The sequence below is a fragment of the Leopardus geoffroyi genome, chromosome B3 (assembly GCF_018350155.1).
Source record: "Leopardus geoffroyi isolate Oge1 chromosome B3, O.geoffroyi_Oge1_pat1.0, whole genome shotgun sequence".
Lineage (NCBI taxonomy): Eukaryota > Metazoa > Chordata > Mammalia > Carnivora > Felidae > Leopardus > Leopardus geoffroyi.
Window position 1 is genome coordinate 144,440,752 of NC_059337.1, and position 18,587 is coordinate 144,459,338.

The 18,587-nt window shown below is 47.8% G+C and overlaps 1 protein-coding gene across 4 annotated transcripts in view; it reads left to right on the plus strand.

The window, feature by feature from the left end:
• Positions 1 to 18,587, plus strand: part of TECPR2 (tectonin beta-propeller repeat containing 2) — a 107,223-nt gene that overhangs the window by 18,597 nt on the left and 70,039 nt on the right. For all 4 annotated transcript variants that reach the window (XM_045448303.1, XM_045448305.1, XM_045448306.1 and 1 more), the window contains 3 exons: positions 10,838 to 10,966; positions 11,349 to 11,480; positions 14,412 to 14,569. In XM_045448303.1, coding sequence (XP_045304259.1) covers positions 10,838 to 10,966; positions 11,349 to 11,480; positions 14,412 to 14,569 — 419 coding nt within the window. The remainder of the gene's footprint in view (positions 1 to 10,837; positions 10,967 to 11,348; positions 11,481 to 14,411; positions 14,570 to 18,587) is intronic.

Genomic DNA, 18,587 nt, shown 5'->3' on the forward strand with positions numbered 1-18,587 from the left:
AAGTTCAGGGAAGGGCTCGCTGAGCGGTGACAGCTGAATGGAGACCCAAAGACAGTGAGCAGCATGATGGACGTGCTGTTACAGCGGGGGCAGAATATTCCCAGTGGAAGGAAGGAGAGGCCTGAGCATGGGAACATGTCTGTGATGTTTTCCAGTCAGGAAACTCATGCTTCAGAATGTTATGAATGTTTCCTTGACTTTTACCAAGTATGCGTGTGTGTATATACATATATACATACATACATATATATATATATATATATATATATATATATATGTTTACATATACATATATACATATATACATATATACAAATATATATATATGTGTATTTTTTTTTTTTAAGTTTACTCATTTATTTCAACAGAGAGAGTGCATGCACGTGAGAGAAAACAGGGTAGGGGCAGAAGGAGAGGGAGAGAGGATCTTAGGCAGACTCCCATGCCCCGCACAGAGCCCGACTTGGGACTTGATCCCACAGACCTTGAGATCATGACCTGAGCTGAAATCAAGAGTTGGATGCTTGGGGCGCCTGGGTGGCGCAGTCGGTTGGGCGTCCGACTTCAGCCAGGTCACGATCTCGCAGTCCGTGAGTTCGAGCCCCGCGTCAGGCTCTGGGCTGATGGCTCAGAGCCTGGAGCCTGTTTCCGATTCTGTGTCTCCCTCTCTCTCTGCCCCTCCCCCGTTCATGCTCTGTCTCTCTCTGTCCCAAAAATAAATAAACGTTGAAAAAAAAAATTAAAAAAAAAAAAAAGAGTTGGATGCTTAACTGACTAATTAGGATCCTATGATCTAAATTCTGGCATGTCAGTAGCATTGCGGTATAGGGTTTCACTGGTATCCTCAGCATGGATTGCTTCAACTCATTAACTAATGGTAATTTAAAATTGTATTTGCAATTGTAATGACTCAAGAAGAGTCAAGATACTAATGGCAAAAGAACAAGATGGGAGGGGTTGCTCTACTGGGTTAGCAAGGCTTATAAACCTTCAGTAATTAAGCTGATTGTGGTTGTTAGCACAAGAATAGATAAAGAGATCAGATCAAAAAGAATAGAACAGAGAACCCAGAAAATCCATACATATATGATCGCTTGAGGTTTTGCAAAGATGCTATTACAAGGTTGTTCTACTAAATGGTGTGGGACATTTGGATATGAGTATTTGGGGGAAAGTGAAACTTGATCCCTACCTCACTTCAGATGTTTATTTTGTCTCAACACTTTAAAGGTATTATATCATCATCTCCACTGCTGGGACTCCTGCTGGCCATCGAATTGTTTTCCTTTATAGGTAATCTGCCTTCTGTCTCTAAGATTTCTCTAGTGGTGGTGTCCCGGGCCCTAGGGATTTCCTTCAAGTCCAGTGGATGTTCCCTACTCCAATTTGCCCTATGGAATTAAGGAAATTATTCCAGAAAAGGGGATGCTTTGATTTAACTTTTGGATCATCAAATAGTTATGCAAATATTTAAACTTTAAACTGTGGTTCTGTGTTAGTAAAAGAAGGATAAAAGTGAAACAATTCTTTTGAATTTGATGAATATCTTACTAGAGTCTTCTCAAATGTTTCTAGGTATTTTCGATCTATTATTTGATATGCTAGCAGTTTCTCCTAAAGGTTAAGCTTTGGCATATCGAGAGACACTCATGAAGAAAGCCTTGTCACATTTCACAGCTCCCATGAGCTCACTCGCAAAGAACGCTTCCCCTTCGTACAGTTTTGTCCTGTGTATGAAGGGAAAACCGCCTGCCAAGGAGCCTGAGGAGGTTGGTGGAATGCTACCCTGGTGGTGAAGTGTTTGTTCAGAAAATCATCACTGGCTTCTTTCAAATCAGTCTCTTCTTAAATTTTTTTATCGCTAGATTTCCATTTTGAGGGGGGTTAAGTTGCCACAAGGCAACAAGAAGTGCTCCTGGGAAGTTGGAAAGGAGGGAAATGTACAATAGATGCGCCGTGAAATGGACAGAGTCTGCTTAACGAGAAGAGTGACTCCCAGGCCAGAATAAGGCTGAACTGTCCCTACATCAAAAGAAAAAAGGAGGGGTACCTCAGTGGCTCAGTCGCTTAAGCGTCCGACTTTGACCCAGGTTAGCCCCGCATTGGGCTCTCTGCTGTCAGCACGGAGACCGCTTCAGATCCTCTGTCCACCCCCCTGCCGCCCCTCCTCTGCTCATCCTCTCTCTCTCAAAATAAATAAACTTAAAAAAAAAGAAGAAGAAAAGAGGATGTGACGGCAGGAAGAGAGCATATAGTCTGCTGGGTAACTTGGGAAAAATCGGGCCGAATTACCCGTGCAGCTGGGAGTCCCTTTGAGAGCTGAGACCCCCTTGGTATGGCCGGCCCTAACGCTTACCGTGGCTTGCTCAGAAATTGCTCCCTGCTAGCCAAGCAGCTTTTGACAAGACTTGCTGCCCATGCGCATCAGCCAGTGGGGAAGAATGTACAGGTCCTACGTACGTGAGTATTCTGGTTTGTGTGACCGTTAGTTCTTTATAAAGTAATAAACTGACTTTTTGGCTTAAACTTTAACTTCTTGTGCATGAGATGCCCACAAGGCAACCACCCTGGGCACTGAACACAATAGGACACTGAAAAAACTGAGTTTCTGAGTCAGGAAGGTTGAGGGCCAGAACCTCCACGTGCTGGCTCACCAGTCTGAGTCTGTGTTGGGCACGTGTGTGCACCGTAGTGCGTAAGGGCACGTGCACATGTGATGAAGCTGTGAAAAGCAAGGGGATAAATTCCAATTCCAGGATAGTGGTTTTGGTGGCATGAGAGTATGCAGGTAGGGAGAAGGGCCCAGAGGGCTTCAAAGGTGCCCTCGACGTTCCCTTTTCCAGGCTGGGTCGGGACTCTGTGGACGTTCATTTTATGACCATCTAAGCAGTTGTCTACAGTCATGTCGTATGTAGTCTTGTATATGTGAACGTATTTCATCATTGTAGAAATGGAGACGAGAGACTCCCATGCCACGAGGCACTTGGGATTCAGCCAACTGGCATCGTGAAGGCAGCAATCTTGTCCGCCCCGCCCCTCATACCCGTCGGAGCTGACCATGTCCTTCCCGTGACCCCCCCGTACCTGTGTGTCAGTGACAGTAATGCTTGGTTCCTGTATGTGTTGATAGGTCTTGTCCTTTTCCTGGACCGTGAGAGCCCCTGAAAGGGACACGTTGTTCGTGTCCACACGACAAGCACAGTGAAGCCATCAATAAACACGATTGCTTAATCTTCAGCGTGCATCTCATTGTAAATCAGCAATGCATTTATTTATTTTATTTTTTAATGTTTATTTCGAGAGAGAGAGAGAGAGAGAGAGAGAGCGTGAGTGGCAGAGAGAGAGGGGGAGACACAGAATCCGAAGCAGACTCCAGGCTCTGAGCTGTCAGCACAGAGCCTGACGTGGGGCTCGAACTCACAAACTGCAAGATCATGACCCCAGCCGAAGCTGGACGCTTAACCGACTGAGCCACGCAGGCGCCTCTGTAAAAATCCCATTTTTAAATAATATCTTAAATGAAGGATTGGCTTTATGAAATAGAAATACTGTTTAAAAAGATGGATGGTGGCTTTGTGCCTTCCGTTTTCTAAAACAGGTTTTGTGTATCCTGATCCAGTCGTAAAAAATAAGCCTCGAATATTTTCTCCACCTGTGTCTTTTTATTCTGTGTGGCACTTGGTGATAGCCTCATCCCAATTACCCTCTCTCCCTGCGGGGGTGTATGTAACTGGGGAGCCCTGAGCCTGCCGCTGTGCCCACCCAGAGCCACGCTTCCCACTGGCGCTCCCGGCCTGTGACTGGGTGCAGCTGGGACACAAGGCACACCTACGCCCATGAAGCTGGTGACTCCTGACAAGTGACTCTGGCTTGGGGGTTCCTGATGGCAAGGCCACAACTTTCTAGAACTGCACTGCGGTTGGAGATTCGCCTGTGCAACTCCCCTTCCTTCCCTTGTCTCCATCTCGGTCGCAGACCTGCACTGTGAGTTGACAGTTCTCCCCGCCTCTTCCGGCTGGGTTTGCCCAGATAGATGTCGTGCGTGTCTGCTTCCATTGGCAGGTCCTGCTTTTTGGCAGACTCGTGCTAATGCAACGGTGCGGTTCGGTCTTCCGGGCCTTCGATAGCCTGCTTCTGTCAGTTACCATGACGGGAGGGTTGAATCCATCCACAGAAATAGTGCATTTGTCTTTCTGTCCGTTTCTGCTTCACGTATTTTTAAAAATTGTGGTAAAACATACAGAACATAAAATTTATCATTTTTCCATTTTTAAGTGTGTATAGTTCAGTGGTATTCAATATAGTCAGGTTGTTGTGTTGTTTCGTGCATTTTAAAGCTCTATTGTTTGGTACTTATACATTTAGGATTGTTGTCTATTTATTGAATAGATCCTTTTATCACTATGTAGTATCTCTTTTTTATCTCTGGTGATATTCCTTGTCTACTTGGGTGGTGGTATAGCCTCTCCTGCTTGCTTACAATCAGAGTTTGCCTGGTATATCTTTTTCCATTCTTACCTTTAGTTTATCTGTGCCTTTATAACTAAAGTGCATTTCTTGAAGATAACATGAAGTCAGGTCTTACTTTTTTATTCAGTTTAACAATCTCTAGTTTCTTTTAAGTTTATTTATTTTGAGAGAGAGAGAGAGAGAGAGAGAGAGTGCGTACACAAGTAGGGGAGGGGCAGAGGGGGGTGGGGAGAGGGAGAGAGAATCCCAAGCAGGCTCTGCGCTTACAGTGCAGATGTGAGGCTCAAACTCATGAACTGCGAGATCATGACCTGAGCTGCAGCCAGATGTTTAACCAACTAAGCCACCCAGGCGCCGCTGTTTTTTTTTTCTTTTTAAGTAATGTTTATGCCCATCATGAGGATTGAACTCATGACCCTGAGATTGAGAGTTGCAAGCCCTACTGACTGAGCCAGCCAGACGGCCTGATAATTGGCATATTTAGGCCATTTATATTGAATGTAATTATTGATATGGTTGGGTTTAAGTCAGTTTCTCGGCCTGACAGCTACTGACACCTTGGTCTGGGGTGCTCTCCTGGGTATTGTAGGTGTTTAGCAGCATCCCTGCTTTCTGCCTACCAGATGGCATTTGTATCACCTCCAATTGCAGCAACCTCCAGAAACTGTCACATGTCCCATGGACAGGCTGGGGGACAGACTTGTCCCCAATTGAGAGCCATCAGTTAGGTCTACCATCTTGGTAATTGTGTTCTGCTTATCCCACCTGTTCTTTATTATCTTGTTTTGTTCATTTTCTTTTTCTGCTGTCTTTCAGACTAATTATTTTTTCATATTTCTATTTTATGTCCACTATGGCTTGTTAGGCCCTCCCGCTTTTCTTTCTTAGCAGTTTTTCTAGGATTTACAACATGTGTCCTTTAACTTCTCTCCGTCTACCCTCAAGTAATGTAACATCACTTCACAAATAACGTAAGAACTATTCAACGGTTTATTTTACTTGCAGATTTTGTGTTGCCGACATATAGAAATAGAATTGATTAATGTGTATTTTACTTCCATCGTATTTTATAGATTTCTTAGGGTTTTCTACACAGGTGATCACTTCTACCTGTGCAGGAAGCATTTTACTTCATTTTTGCCAATGTGTATGCCTTTGCTTTTTTTTTTTTTTTTTTTTTTTACTTGAGTGACTGCACTGGCTGGGACCTCCAGTACAATGTCCACAGTAAGAATGGACATCTTTGCCTTGGCGTGTACGTGCATTAGCTGTAGATTCCTCATAGATGCTTTTTGTTTCTACTTAATTCTGTTCCTAGTTTTCCGAGAGTTTTTTAGTCATGAATGAGTATGGAAGTTTGTCATATTTTTTCTGAATCTGTTGAGATGATAACATGATTTTCTTCTTTATTCTATTAATATGGCGTATTATATGTATTGAGTTTGATTGTTAATCCAAATGTGTATTACTTCTGTAAACCCCACTGTGTAATGTATTATCCTCTTTAAAATCTTGCTATCTTCCTTTCGGTAATATTTTATTACAGTTTTTTTTTTTTTTTGTATCTATATTCATGAGGGATATTAACCTATAAGGTTTTGTTTTGTTTTGTTTTGTTTTTGGCCTTTAGTTTTCTTACGATGTCTCTGGCCTTTCTCATCTAAACGTAAATGTCTCGTACTCTTGATTTTTTGCTTGTCTGAATGTCTCTGTGTCTCTAAGTTGTTTAAACAGATCTCTATTCAAAGCTAACAGTTTTTCTATCTTAGCACTTTGAAGATGATCTTCCATTGTCTTCTGGTCTCCATTGTTTCTGTTGAGAAGTTTTGTTTTTTTAAAAAAAAATTTTTTTTTTTTTGAGAGTGAGCATGCACGTGCATGCACGTGTGCAGGGGAGGAGCAGGACGAGAGGGAGAAGGAGGATCTTAAGCAGGCTGCATGCACAGCATGGAGCCCAATGAGGGGCTCGATCTCACCACCAGGAGACCATGACCTGAACCAAAACCGAGAGTCAGACGCTTAACCAGCTGAACCACCCAGGTGCCCCTAAACATTTTATTTTCAAGCACTCTCTACACCCAACATGGGGCTTGAACTCACAACCCCAAATCGAGAGTCACACACTCTACCAACTGAGCCAGCCAGGTGCCCCGAGAAGTTTGGTTTTTAATAATTACTCATATCTGGTCATGTGCCCTTTTTTCTGACATATTAATATCTTCTCGGCATCTGAGGTTTTAGCGTTTCACTACACAGTGTGTATGTGTGGATTTCTTTCTGTTAAACTTTCTCAAGGCTTGTGCTCCTGAGGACACGGGTCTTTCATCAATTCTGGGTAACTTTTAGCCCTTATCTCTGAAGATGTTGCCTTCTGTTATCGTCTTTTCTTCTGGCATCCCAATTAGATGGATCTTTGGATTCTGTCCCCTAGGACTCTGCTCTTCCATGTTTCTTATCTTTTCCTCTCTCTACGTGGCACAGATCTGTCATCTAGTTCAATAATTTTCTTTCAGCTCTGATTAATCTGCTATTTAATCACCCATTAAGATTTCAAATTCTTTTGACTCTCTTTCATTTCTATTTCCGATAGTAGGTTACTATTATGTTTTAAATTCTGTATATATTTCTTTAAAATGTTAAGCATATTTCTTTTATGCTCTGGGTCTCTTTGATCTAAATGCTGTACTTGGGTGGAGGCAAAGGGTTGTACAATTCTGTTATTGTGTTAAAAAATTATTTTTTTCATGTTTATTTACTTTTGAGAGAAAGAGAGAGAGAGAGAGAGCACAGGGGAGGGGCAGAGAGAGAGAGAGGGAGACCCAGAATCCGAAGCAGGCTCCAGGCTCCAGGCTCCAAGGTGTCAGCACAGAGCCCAACATGGGGCTCAAACTCACAAACCGTGAGACCATGACCTGAGCCAAAGTCAGACGCTTAACCGACTGAGCCACCCAGGAGTCCCTGTTACTGTGTTTTTTTAGTTGATTCTTCTTCATGGGGCCTTTTTCCCATGGTGGTTTCTAATTAGAAGCTCTGTGACTGGTCCTAATACGTGTGAATCTGAGGGACCTGGGTCGAGACTGTGTCCCACAGATGGGGTTTAGACTCCCTCTGCCAGGCCTCTTGGCGTGCTGCTAACATAGATGCACTTCAGGTTAACTGCCTGGCATGGAGCTCTTTTTGAGTGGAAACAGAAGATAAATTCAAACTCAGATGCTGAATAGGGCAGGCTGGTGGTGACAGATTCTTGGGGAACATTCTTCTCTTTTATTCACTCTAGCCAACGTCTGAGAGAAGACAGAGTTCCTTGTCAGCTCCATTTGCCAGCAAATTGATTTTTCCCTAGTTTACACTTTGATGGTTAGGCCTTCAGCGGGTCTTCAGGGGCTTTTGCAGGGGATGGTTCCAACTCCCACCTCATCTGGCCTGAAGCCTTGTCCGCGTCAGCCCTGTTCAGCTCAGGAAACCAAGGCTCTTGGTGTTGGGCAGACAGTTCTGAGGCAGCCCGTAGCTTCAGGGCTGCCTTCTGTTCTGGTTTGACAGTATTCTTATCGGCTTTGGCCTCTGTTGATTTTTACTTCCTAGAGATCAGCTATGCACTTAAAAGGGTGTTTTGTGGGGCGCCTGGGTGGCTCAGTCGGTGAAGCGTCCGACTTCAGCTCAGGTCACGATCTCACGGTCTGTGGGTTCGAGCCCCGCGTCGGGCTCTGGGCTGATGGCTCAGAGCCTGGAGCCTGCTTCCAATTCTGTGCCTCCCTCTCTCTCTGCCCCTCCCCCGTTCATGCTCTGTCTCTCTCTGTCTCAAAAATAAACGTTAAAAAAAAAAAATTTAAAAGGGTGTTTTGTGTATCTTACTCAGCATTTCTAGATGTTTGGAGAGGAACATTTTTCAGAATAGCTACACTCATACTATAGGAAGTTGAAGCCTCGTATTTTGTTTCTATCTAAAGTATAGCGAAGTATTGATATTCTGATTCTTGCGATGTTTTGGTTCTTAAGAACTGTAACACTTACTAATGATCATATTAAATAGTGTTAAGTCACAATGTTCGTTTATTAAAAAGCATGTGTACATGCATCGCACATAGATGCTCAGGCTTCCAGCCCACCTGAATGATGATTTTTATTTTGAAACCACTCATTCAGAAAAATTACACCACCGCTTTGTGCTATGACATGGCAAGATCTCCAATAAGGGATCTTGATTCCTGATGTGGTGGCATTTCTAATAATTACGAATTCGCAGGACAGTATTCTCTTCACCAGCCTGCTGCCATGTCAACACTGTCCACGTCTAAAGCATGTTCTGGCACTGTCTTTCCTCAGAGCAGCGCCAGTGGATTCTGCTCACGGCATCACCACTCGTGTTTTCCACGCCGCAGATGATAAAGTCCCCTTATTTTCCTTCTTCTCCACAAGCCTGCCAAGCCTCCCGAGCCTCCCATCCGCGGGGCCTGCGGATTCCCACTCAGCGCAGAGAGCAGCGAGGCAGGGCCTCCAGTCACACTTAGGCGTGAATCTCAACTCTTGACTCCTCCGGTGCTGTGTCCTTACACAAACCACTTAACCTTTGTCAAACGAAGAAAACCACAGCACCTGCCCTCACGGATGCGTGAGGAATCAAGGAGGTAATGCACGTGAAGCGCTTACCGGGTCGCCTGGCTCAGAATGCTCAGTAAGGGAGAGCCGCTGTGCTGTTCTCCTTGTTGCTGTCATCATGGCAAACAGGTCTTAACAGAGTCTTCTTTCTCCATCAGGGTTTACTGCCTTCCTGCCCGTCCAGCTTGCCACTTCTCTCCACGAGGCACATATGACCTCCGGCCTCCGGCCCGAACCATGGCAAAAGGCCCCCGGCTGGTCTCGCCGCCTGGTCGCGCTTCCTCCTCCTTCTGTGCTACACCCGATCAGGGTTATCAGAAACACTTCTGGCCATACACTGGCAAAGTCGGGAATCTTCCTGGGCTCCCCTTTGCTTTCCTATAGCTTAAGATCCAAAGCCCTTCCCCTACATCACGGTCTCAGCAGATATATTTAGAGCCCCTGAGAATACCCTGAAAGCTGTAAAGTACCAGACGAAAGCGAGCGCAGTCATCACCACCCCCACTGGCTGTAGGCGGCTGTTCATGCGCCCGGCTCGTTGCCACAGCTCAGCTTTAAGAGGGCGGGACTGCGCCCTACTTCAGTTTATGTTACCATAGCAGCTGACTCCGTACCCTGAATGTGGAGGGTATACCTCCACGTTTGATAGATTGAATACCGTGTAAATTACTGCATCCAAATATAGTGATCAAAGTGTTTTATTGGAGCTCTTGCCGTATATCTTAGCGGGGTCAAATGGTTGTGTGAGTTTTCTGAATGAGTGGTTTCACTCAGTGGGCCTGGAAGCCTTGAGTATCTGTGTGCAGTGCTTGTACGTGTGCTTTTTTTGTTAATTTTTTGTTACTTATTTGGGGGAGAGAGAGAGAGAGAGACACAGAATCCAAAGCAGGCTCCAGGCTCCGAGCTGTCAGCACAGAGCCCAATGCAGGGCTCGAACTCCCGAACTGTGAGATCATGACCTGAACTGAAGTCAGACGCTTAACCCACTGAGCCACCCAGGCGCCCCTTGTACATGTGCTTTTAAGTATAGCAATGTATTAAGTTTGAGTTAGCGTTACTTAATTTGATTATTGATCTAAGAACAAATTTCAGATGCATCGCCTCCTGGATCCGTGCAGCAAGCCTGTGCCGCAGGCAGACCGTCCACTGCAGTGATCGAATGACTTGTCCATGTTAAGAAAGCAGAGCTTGGATCTGGGGTAGATAAGCTCTTCTTACTTCAGATTCCTGTTCTGGGCAGGAAACAGCTCTCCAAGCCCCTGGTACTCTCTTGATCAGTACTTAGAATATTCACACTCAATTGATCAGCATTTCCTTCATTAGAAATGTAGTTTTTTAATTTGTCATTTCAAAGATTAAAAACCTAGAGGGACACCTGGGTGGCTCAGTTATTTAAGTGTCCAACTCTGGCTCAGGTCATGATCTCATGGTACGTGGAGTTCCAAGTCTCACATCGGGCCCACAGCTGTCAGCAAAGAGCCTGCTTGGGATTCTCGTTCTCTTTCTCTCTCTGCCCCTCCCCCGCTCTTGCTTTTTTTTTTTTTCTCTCTCTCAAAATAAATAAACTTAAAAAGTAATAAAGATCTAGAAACAAAAAGGAGGGTTTAACAGATGTCATTGTTTTTCTGAGTTGCATACATTTTCAATCAGGACTTTGTATAGGCTGCAGCCTGATGAAGCTTCCGCCTCCTTCCGCCTTCACGGGTAATGTTGGCGTTTCGGAAGCCAGCCTGGTTACAGGTCCATTTGTCTTTAACATTTGCTCTCTTAGGGGAAAACGGAACCCATCACAGTGGTGAAGCTGCTGGCCTGCTTCGACGACCTCGTGGCCGCGGGCACAGCCTCTGGGAGAGTTGCTGTTTTTCAGCTTGTGTCTTCCTTGCCAGGGAGAAATAAACAAGTAAGTACGAGTCGCTTTAGCATTTCTTAACTTCTTGGCCAGTTCCTCGTGGATTTTAAAATGAAAACTCATCTGCCCAGAAAACACACACTCAGAAAAGCTTAACCCTATGCTCTTTATAATCAGATACCATTTTTGTTCTTGATAGGATGCTTGGCAGAATGCACATTTGGGTAATTTAAATTTTGCTTAATATTCTCTGGCCATCCTCTATCAGCTTTAAAATAAATACCCAGATGGAACCTTGTGCAGGGTTTTGGGTGGAAAACAAGGTTGGGAAAACCAGTTTCTCCGTAGGTAGGAGGGACTGTATAATCCCTTGGCCACGAGCCCCATCTCACATCTTTTCTTTCTTGTGCGCATTTTTATCGTTCGTTCCTAGCTTCGGAGATTTGATGTCACTGGTATTCACAAAAATAGCATAACAGCTCTGGCTTGGAGCCCCAATGGAATGAAATTGTTCTCTGGAGATGACAAAGGGAAAATTGTCTATTCTTCTCTGGATCTAGACCAGGTAAAATTGTTTCCAGAAATATTTTTGGCCTTCTTATATTCGGAGAAATTATATCCATAATTACATTTTAGTCAAACAGTTTGCATCCTCAGTCATTGCCCCTTCATAATGTCAACGATTATTTTGTAACGTTTGCCTTCAAGGACGTCTCTCACTTTTCTAAGCTTCCCCTCCTGTGACTAAAGGGTTGGCCTTTGTCTCCACTGGAGCCTTCCTTCACAGTGTTCATCCTCCTGTGTCTAAGCATGTGGAAGGGTCCTGAGAAAAAGACGCCATGTCATTCTGGTCTCCCAGAAGGGTGTGTAGGAGCCGCGGGAAGCATTGCGTAATCATAACTGTGGACTGGACAGAGGTCAGTGCTTTCTGGGTGGAGAGCTCCGCCCCCGGCCAAGCCCCGCCCAGGCCCCGCCCCTCACGTGGGAGGGCGTGGCAGAGGAGGAGGAGGAGGGCCCAGCCCGCGTGTCTGCTGTTTTGTTTCATCCTGAGCCGTGTGTGCTCGACTCCGGTCAGGAGATGAAGAACCCCAGGGTCCGTGACCCAGTCACCAGCCCTGGGTCCCCCCGCGGGTTCCACACTGAGTTTCTGCTCTAAAGCCCACGCCTTTCCCGTGGCGTGTGTGGCTCTTTGCGCCCCTGTACTTCACCTCGTCACGCGAGGGAAACAGACCGGCCCCGCGAGACTGGGCGTTCCTCGTGCATTGTAGAAATTTAGCAATTACTGGCCAACTGGCTTTTAGTCCCTCTGATCCAAGACTGCCCGGTTACAAGTTTTCTCTAGCAGTAGTTCTTGAAGTTTTTGGTCTCAGGACGCTTCTACACGCTTAGAAGGAGGACCCCAGGGGCGTCTGGGTGGCTCAGTCAGTTGATCTACTGAGTGACGCAGATCTTTTCAAATGTGTCCATTTTGATTATATAATATCAGAGAAGGCATCTTTGTTAATATCATGATCATCCTGATCAGAAAAGTCTTTAGCTACTGGGAATTGGTCAAGTTCACAAGTGTGGATAAAGTTTTCAATTCTAATCCTCAGTTGAAAACTTGATATTTATTGTCAGTGACGCACACTATTACTCGTTGTCATTAAAGTGACAAGCTCCGTTTGGTCCATCTTGCAAATGTCTGCCAAATACCCAGTTTGAGTAATTCTAGTATGTCCGGTAAAATGGTGTCCTGGGGGGGGGGGGGGGAAGCCACTGGTTGAGCTCACAGCTTTTAGAGTCGAACAAGTGCTTTTCCTTGAGAGAACCAGAGAACCTCAGGATGCAGCAGCCGGGCCACTGTGTCACACAAAACACAAAGCCGTGCGTACCCACGAGCAAGGATGTGATGCAGTTATAATTGTTCTGCCACAGAGCCCGTCTTCAGTGAAACGCGCGTTTTTGTCATGAGCGCGTGGTGGTGGAGGGCACAGTGACAGATAGTAGGCTCAGTGCCCCGTTCTGCCCACCGTGGCTTTTGTGTCAGAGCAAATGTCAGCTCAGTGAAAAAGACAGATGCAACCTAGCATTATAATGAAGATAATGTTGACCTTGCAGACCCTTTGAAAGGGTCTTAGGGACCCTTGAGGACTGCAGACCATACTTTGAGAACCTGTTCTGCAGGAAAGCCTTAGGTTATTAAGGGTCCCTGTGTCGTACCTCCCTTCTGTTGAGGCTTTCAGGCTGCACTGCTCATGAGCCTGCATTTCAGGAAGTAGAGAGAAAGCCACATGCAGAAAACAGTATCCTTGTCACACTGAGAACTTTTTTTCCCAGCTTTATTGATAGGTTCTGGTAGTTGTTTTTTTTTTTTTTTTTAAGATAAAGTACAAAGAGATTTACATAAATAGGTATGGGAGTGTGTGCGATTTTGCAAAATTAATACAATGAATTGAGTTCCATCATAAGTCAAAAACTGAAAAGCTACAGTTTACATAACGACAAATGTGGAGGAAAATCTGCTTTTTTTTTTAAATTTTATTTCTGAGAGAGAGACAGAGGGGGAGGGGCAGACAGAGAGGGAGACACAGAATCTGAAGCAGGCTCCAGGTTCTATCAGCACAGAGCCCAATGCGCGGCTTGAACTCACAAACCATGAGATCATGACCTGAGCAGAAATCAGTCGCTCAACCAACTGAGCCACCCAGGCACCCGGAAAATCTGCTTTAAAAGCACTCAGTGTCCGGGGAGAATGAGAATCTCTCTATCGTTATGGTGTCGGTGGTTATAGGACTGTATGTGTTTGCCAAAATCCATAGAATTGTGTATCTTGAACAGGTAAATTTTATTGTATGTAAATTTTACCACTAAATCTGATTGCTGCTTTTCTCTTCCACCCCCAAAAGTTCTGCGATAGAGCATCAGTTTTTCTTCCTCAATTGAAGAAACTGGTTCAGGAGAAAAGTAACATATAGAAACAGACTTTTGACACCAAGAATTAGAGTTTGTGTTAGCAGTAAAATGCCTTCTAGAATTTTACTTTGTTCTTCAATATATTTACCACCATTTCAGTTTCTTTCTTCTGTTTGTTATGACCCTTTCAGTTGGCAAGGATATAATGTCCCCAAAATTGCTTTGAGCTCTTTGGGGGGATGAGTGTCTTGTGACCTTAGGTGATAGTTGTCACAAATAATCTTATGGAAAGTCCTGTTGTATTCTATTAGTGTAAACAATAGTCCTAGTGCAATACGTTTCCGCTTTGGCCTTTATGGACTCTTCTTTGAATGCTCCCCTGAAAACATTTTAAAAGAAATTATACAAAATCTTTAAACGTTTCTTGTCAAACTTGATGTAACCTGAGGTAGGTGTTGACATTGTTTTCTCATTAGTAAGAACTTTTCCAAATAATTTCATCATAGTGGGTTGACATTGAATCTGTTGGGAATGAACAGCATACATTTTAAGGTGTAAATTGACTCCACATTGAGTTGGGTTTAACTGGCCTCTCCCACAGGGCGTCTGTAACTCCCATTTGGTGTTAGAAGAGCCATCTTCAATCGTGCAGCTGGATTATAGCCAGAAAGTTCTGCTCGTGTCTACACTACAAAGAAGCCTGCTTTTTTACACGGAAGAGAAGTCTGTCAAGCAGATTGGAACACAACCAAGGAAAAGGTGAGCGTCACACATGCCCCAGCATGGCGGTTACAGAGGGGCCTTAAGTTTTCCTAGGTCACCTTGCCTAGGTTACCCTAGGCAAGCCCACAGTGGCTCTAAGCCTGGGGTTCCCCGACGGGTCCCTAACCTGCTTGGCCGCCTGTGCCAGCATCAGATGGGGAAAGCTCATCCCTCTCATCTGCTGCAGGGACCTGCGGGCATGGCCACTCTGCCTCGAGCGCCAGAATCCGGAAAGTCTCCAAGGTGGTCTGCTCTGGGTCCGCCACAGGAGGGGTGACGGTCCCCTCTGCACTGTGCAGACTGTGCCGGGTCAGGGGTAACTGGTAGACGAAGCGGATGTGAGCCCGCCGTCACGGATGCTTGAGAAACTCAGCGGGAAAATTGTTAACAGCGGTGTCACCTACTGTGGAGCTGTGAGGGGTGCTGTCAAGCTCCTCCTGGGCCTGGGGGTGACAGCAGACTTCCTGAGGGAGTGAGCGAGGGAGGAGTGGAACTGGCCAAGAGGAGTGGGGAGGCTCTGGAGGGGAGGCTGCCAGGCTGAGAGCTCGTCCCCCCGTTTACCTGCCACCTGGAAAGACAGGGGGAGAAGGGCTAGGCCAAGTCCAGCCACCTACCAGCCGTGCAGGAAGAGGCAGCCGAGCGCATGGGTGACCTCCCTGCCGGAAACACGCTTGTAAAGCTCGGGGCCCGGTTTGTGTGGCGGTGGGGTCAGTGAGGAGGGGCTGGATAGAGTGGTGGGGCCACCCCCTCATTCTGAGCAGAGAGGGACGGAGAGCCGAGTGGGGGCAGCAGGAGGGGGCGGGGGCCGGCAGCTTATAAATCGGGCGGCAGGATTTGGAGACGGTCCTGGTAAAGGGGCACTGTTGCCATCTGAGAATCAGAGGGGCAGGGTGGCAGGTGGGCTGGGGAGTGTGGACAGCAGGCTGACGAGGAGACGTGGTGGCATTGGCCGTGCCCTCGAGGGAGGGCCCACGGAGGCTGGTGGTGACAGCTGTGCTGGTGACGATGGCCCGGAGAAGGGGAGGTTGGACGGGAGGAGCATGATAGCCCTTAGCTCATAAAAGATCTGGTCATGCCTTCCTTTGGCTTCTGTTTTCTGTGCTGAATACCCGCTCGATTCTGTCAACAGTTTGCCCTTTCTGTAACCGTAATGTCCCTGTTAACAGCCCCTGGAAGCATAAGCACAGTAGAATTTGGAGCTTGGGCCCCGTGGTTGTGCACGTCTTCATCTTGCCTTTCCCTCTGCCAGTGTCCCCCTCTTCTGCTTCGCGTCCTGTCCTGGTTCGTCATCAGGGTCCTACTTTATCGTGTCTTTTTGGAGGGGTAGTGGAGTATAAAGAGAGATAAAGACCAGTTACTTTTCACATGGATAAGCCAATAGTGTTTCTCCTAAAACCTGGTCTTCTAGCCTCTTGTGTGGAAACACAAGCCACTCTCCATGAGCCCCTCCTGGTGCCTGTGAGTAGTCATGTCTTCTGGCCTGGGCCAGGCCCTGTCCCAGGCTGCAGACACCAACAAATGTGTTCCTTTTCTCTCGAGGAAGTATATTTCCCTGAGCCTTAGAGAAGTGGGGATAACACAGAATAAATGGAAAAGCTGTTTACAGGCTTGTTTTTCTGTTGTGTGCTATTTTATTATTTTCTTAAGCTTTCTTTTTTAAGTTAGTGTTCTTTTTAATTTTTTAATGTTTTATTTTTAAGAGAGAGAGAGAAAGAGAGAGAGAGAGAGAATGAGCAGGGGAGGGGCAGAGAGAGAGGGAGACACAGAACCCGAAGCAGGCTCCAGGCTCTGAGCTGTCAGCACAGATCCTGATGCGGGGCTCGAACCCACAAACCGTGAGATCGTGACCTGAGCTGAAGTCTGACGCTCAACCGACTGAGCCACCCAGGCGCCCCTGTTGGGTGCTGTTTTAGATTGTAGTTCAGAAAGGGCATCTGCTGTGCCTACCCTCCGGAAGCAGGGTTTCAGTCAGCAGGTGTTGGGTGCGTGCCTGCCGGGCAGCAGCGTGCGGTGGACGGCAGTGAGCCAGGGGACAGACATGTCGCCACACCCCGGCAGGACGAATGTGAGCGAGGGGACGCGTGTCCCCCCTCCAGCAGGACGGATGTGTAGGCTACAATGCACGCTGTGGACATTGTGGATCAGTCAGGGTGAAGCATCACAGGTGGGGGTGGCACGCTCTTTAGAACAGTCGGGAAGGGCTTCTGTGGAGAAGCGCCATTGGAGCCGAAGCCTCAAGCGTGGGAAGGGCCGGTGGAAGAGCATTCTGGTCTCAGGGAGTGGAACATGCCGAGGCCTCGGATTGGGCCAGGGAGCAATGTTTGTGGAGCCGGAGGGGCCCGGGGTGACCGTGGAGAGGTGCAGGTGTAAAATGAGATTGCAAAGGAGGCCCTGAGCCAGCCAGCTTGGGGGCGGGGGCCGGAGGGACCACATGCTGTTGCCCGAGTTATTCTAGGCATAACAGAAAGCCATTGAAGTGCTTTAGGCAGGACATTAGCAACCTGAGCAACCTCTCGGAGCTCACCCTGGTTCTGTGTGGAGACTTCATCGGAGATGGGCAGGAGGGGGACGGTGAGGAGCAGGTGTGGAGGCTGGCCCCTGGTGATGGGCGTCAGCGGGGAGCCGTAATTCGGAGATAGGAAGCACGGGGCTGGACGGTGGATTGGGTAGAGGGGCAAGGGGAAGAAAAGAATAGATTTCGGTGCTTCTGGCTACGGCAGTGAGGCAGCGGTGGTGGGCGCGCCGCGGGGAGCCTGGGCTTTCAGTCTAGACTTCTGTTGAGTTGGAGATGCTTGTTAGGTCGCCAAGTGGGAGTCACAGTGAGGAGGGACATATACAGGTCTCAGCCAGAGACAAAAACTCAGTCATTACCTACAGGTGACACCGAGACCTCTGACATCGGGTGTTTACGTAGGGACATTGTGTGTTCACGTGACATTAAAAAATCCTTACCAAGTCTCTGCTGTGGCCAGCCAGCACCTTTCTCGGTCTGAGGAGACAGCTGTGGACAGGGAAAGGCTCTACTCTCGGGGCTCCCGTTCCTGGGGTGGGAGGCTGACATTAAATGTGTTCTAGAACGTTCGTAGTAATAAATCGGACTAGATTTGGACTAGAGCATATGGACCAGAGAGGAGGGAGCGGGGGACACGGCCGTGTGTTGTGGATACGCAGCAGGGGTGGTGGGGACCGGGGCAGACTCCTGAAGGAAGGGCAGGAGGACTCACGAGAGGACCTCGGCGAGAAGCAGGAGCAGTGCACGCGCCAGGCACCCGAGGCTTTGGGGAGCAGCAAGGCCAGGTGTGTGTGGAGCAGAGGAGGGGCCCGGGCGGGACCCCACGCGGCAGGCTTTGCGGCCTCGCCGGGGGCCGCTTTCTTCCGGCACGCTGGCCCTTGTGAACGGCTCCGACCAGGACAAGTCACCCGCGCTGTCCTGGGAGGGGCAAGAGTGGCGGCTCAGGGGGGCAGTCCGGGGCTCAGGCCAGGGCAGGGCGCTGGGAATGCTCGCAGGGCAGAGCTGACCGGGTGGGGAGTGAGAGAAAGAGATCAGCCAGAGGCTGCGGCCTGAGCCGTGGGTCGGGTGGGGCGTGGGGGGCGGGGCCTGGGGGAGAGGCCAGAACAGTGTGGTGGATGAGGTGGCACAGTCTTCCTCCCTGTGGAGAGCCGGAGGGGCAGGTGGAGGGCAGGCGCACGCTTGGGAGCCTGTAGCATGAGGGCGGCAGTTAGAGCTGCCCCGCCCCCCCGGCGTGATGGTAACTGGAGGAGGGCAGTCAGGGGAGGGAGAAGTTGGGGGCTACGCAGGGGGAGTGTCACGGGGCCGTCAGAGCTGCTGACGGCCCGAGAGATGGCCTGAGACAGACCTTCGGATTTGGCAGCCTGGTGGCTGCACGCGGCCTTGCTTATGAGAGAGGCCGGGGCCTGGAGGGGCTGGAGGGCCTGGAGGGGCCAGGATAGCCGTGTGCGGAGACAGCTGGTTTTTGTCAGAGGGAACACACACGGCGTAAGGGGCGCCTGGTTG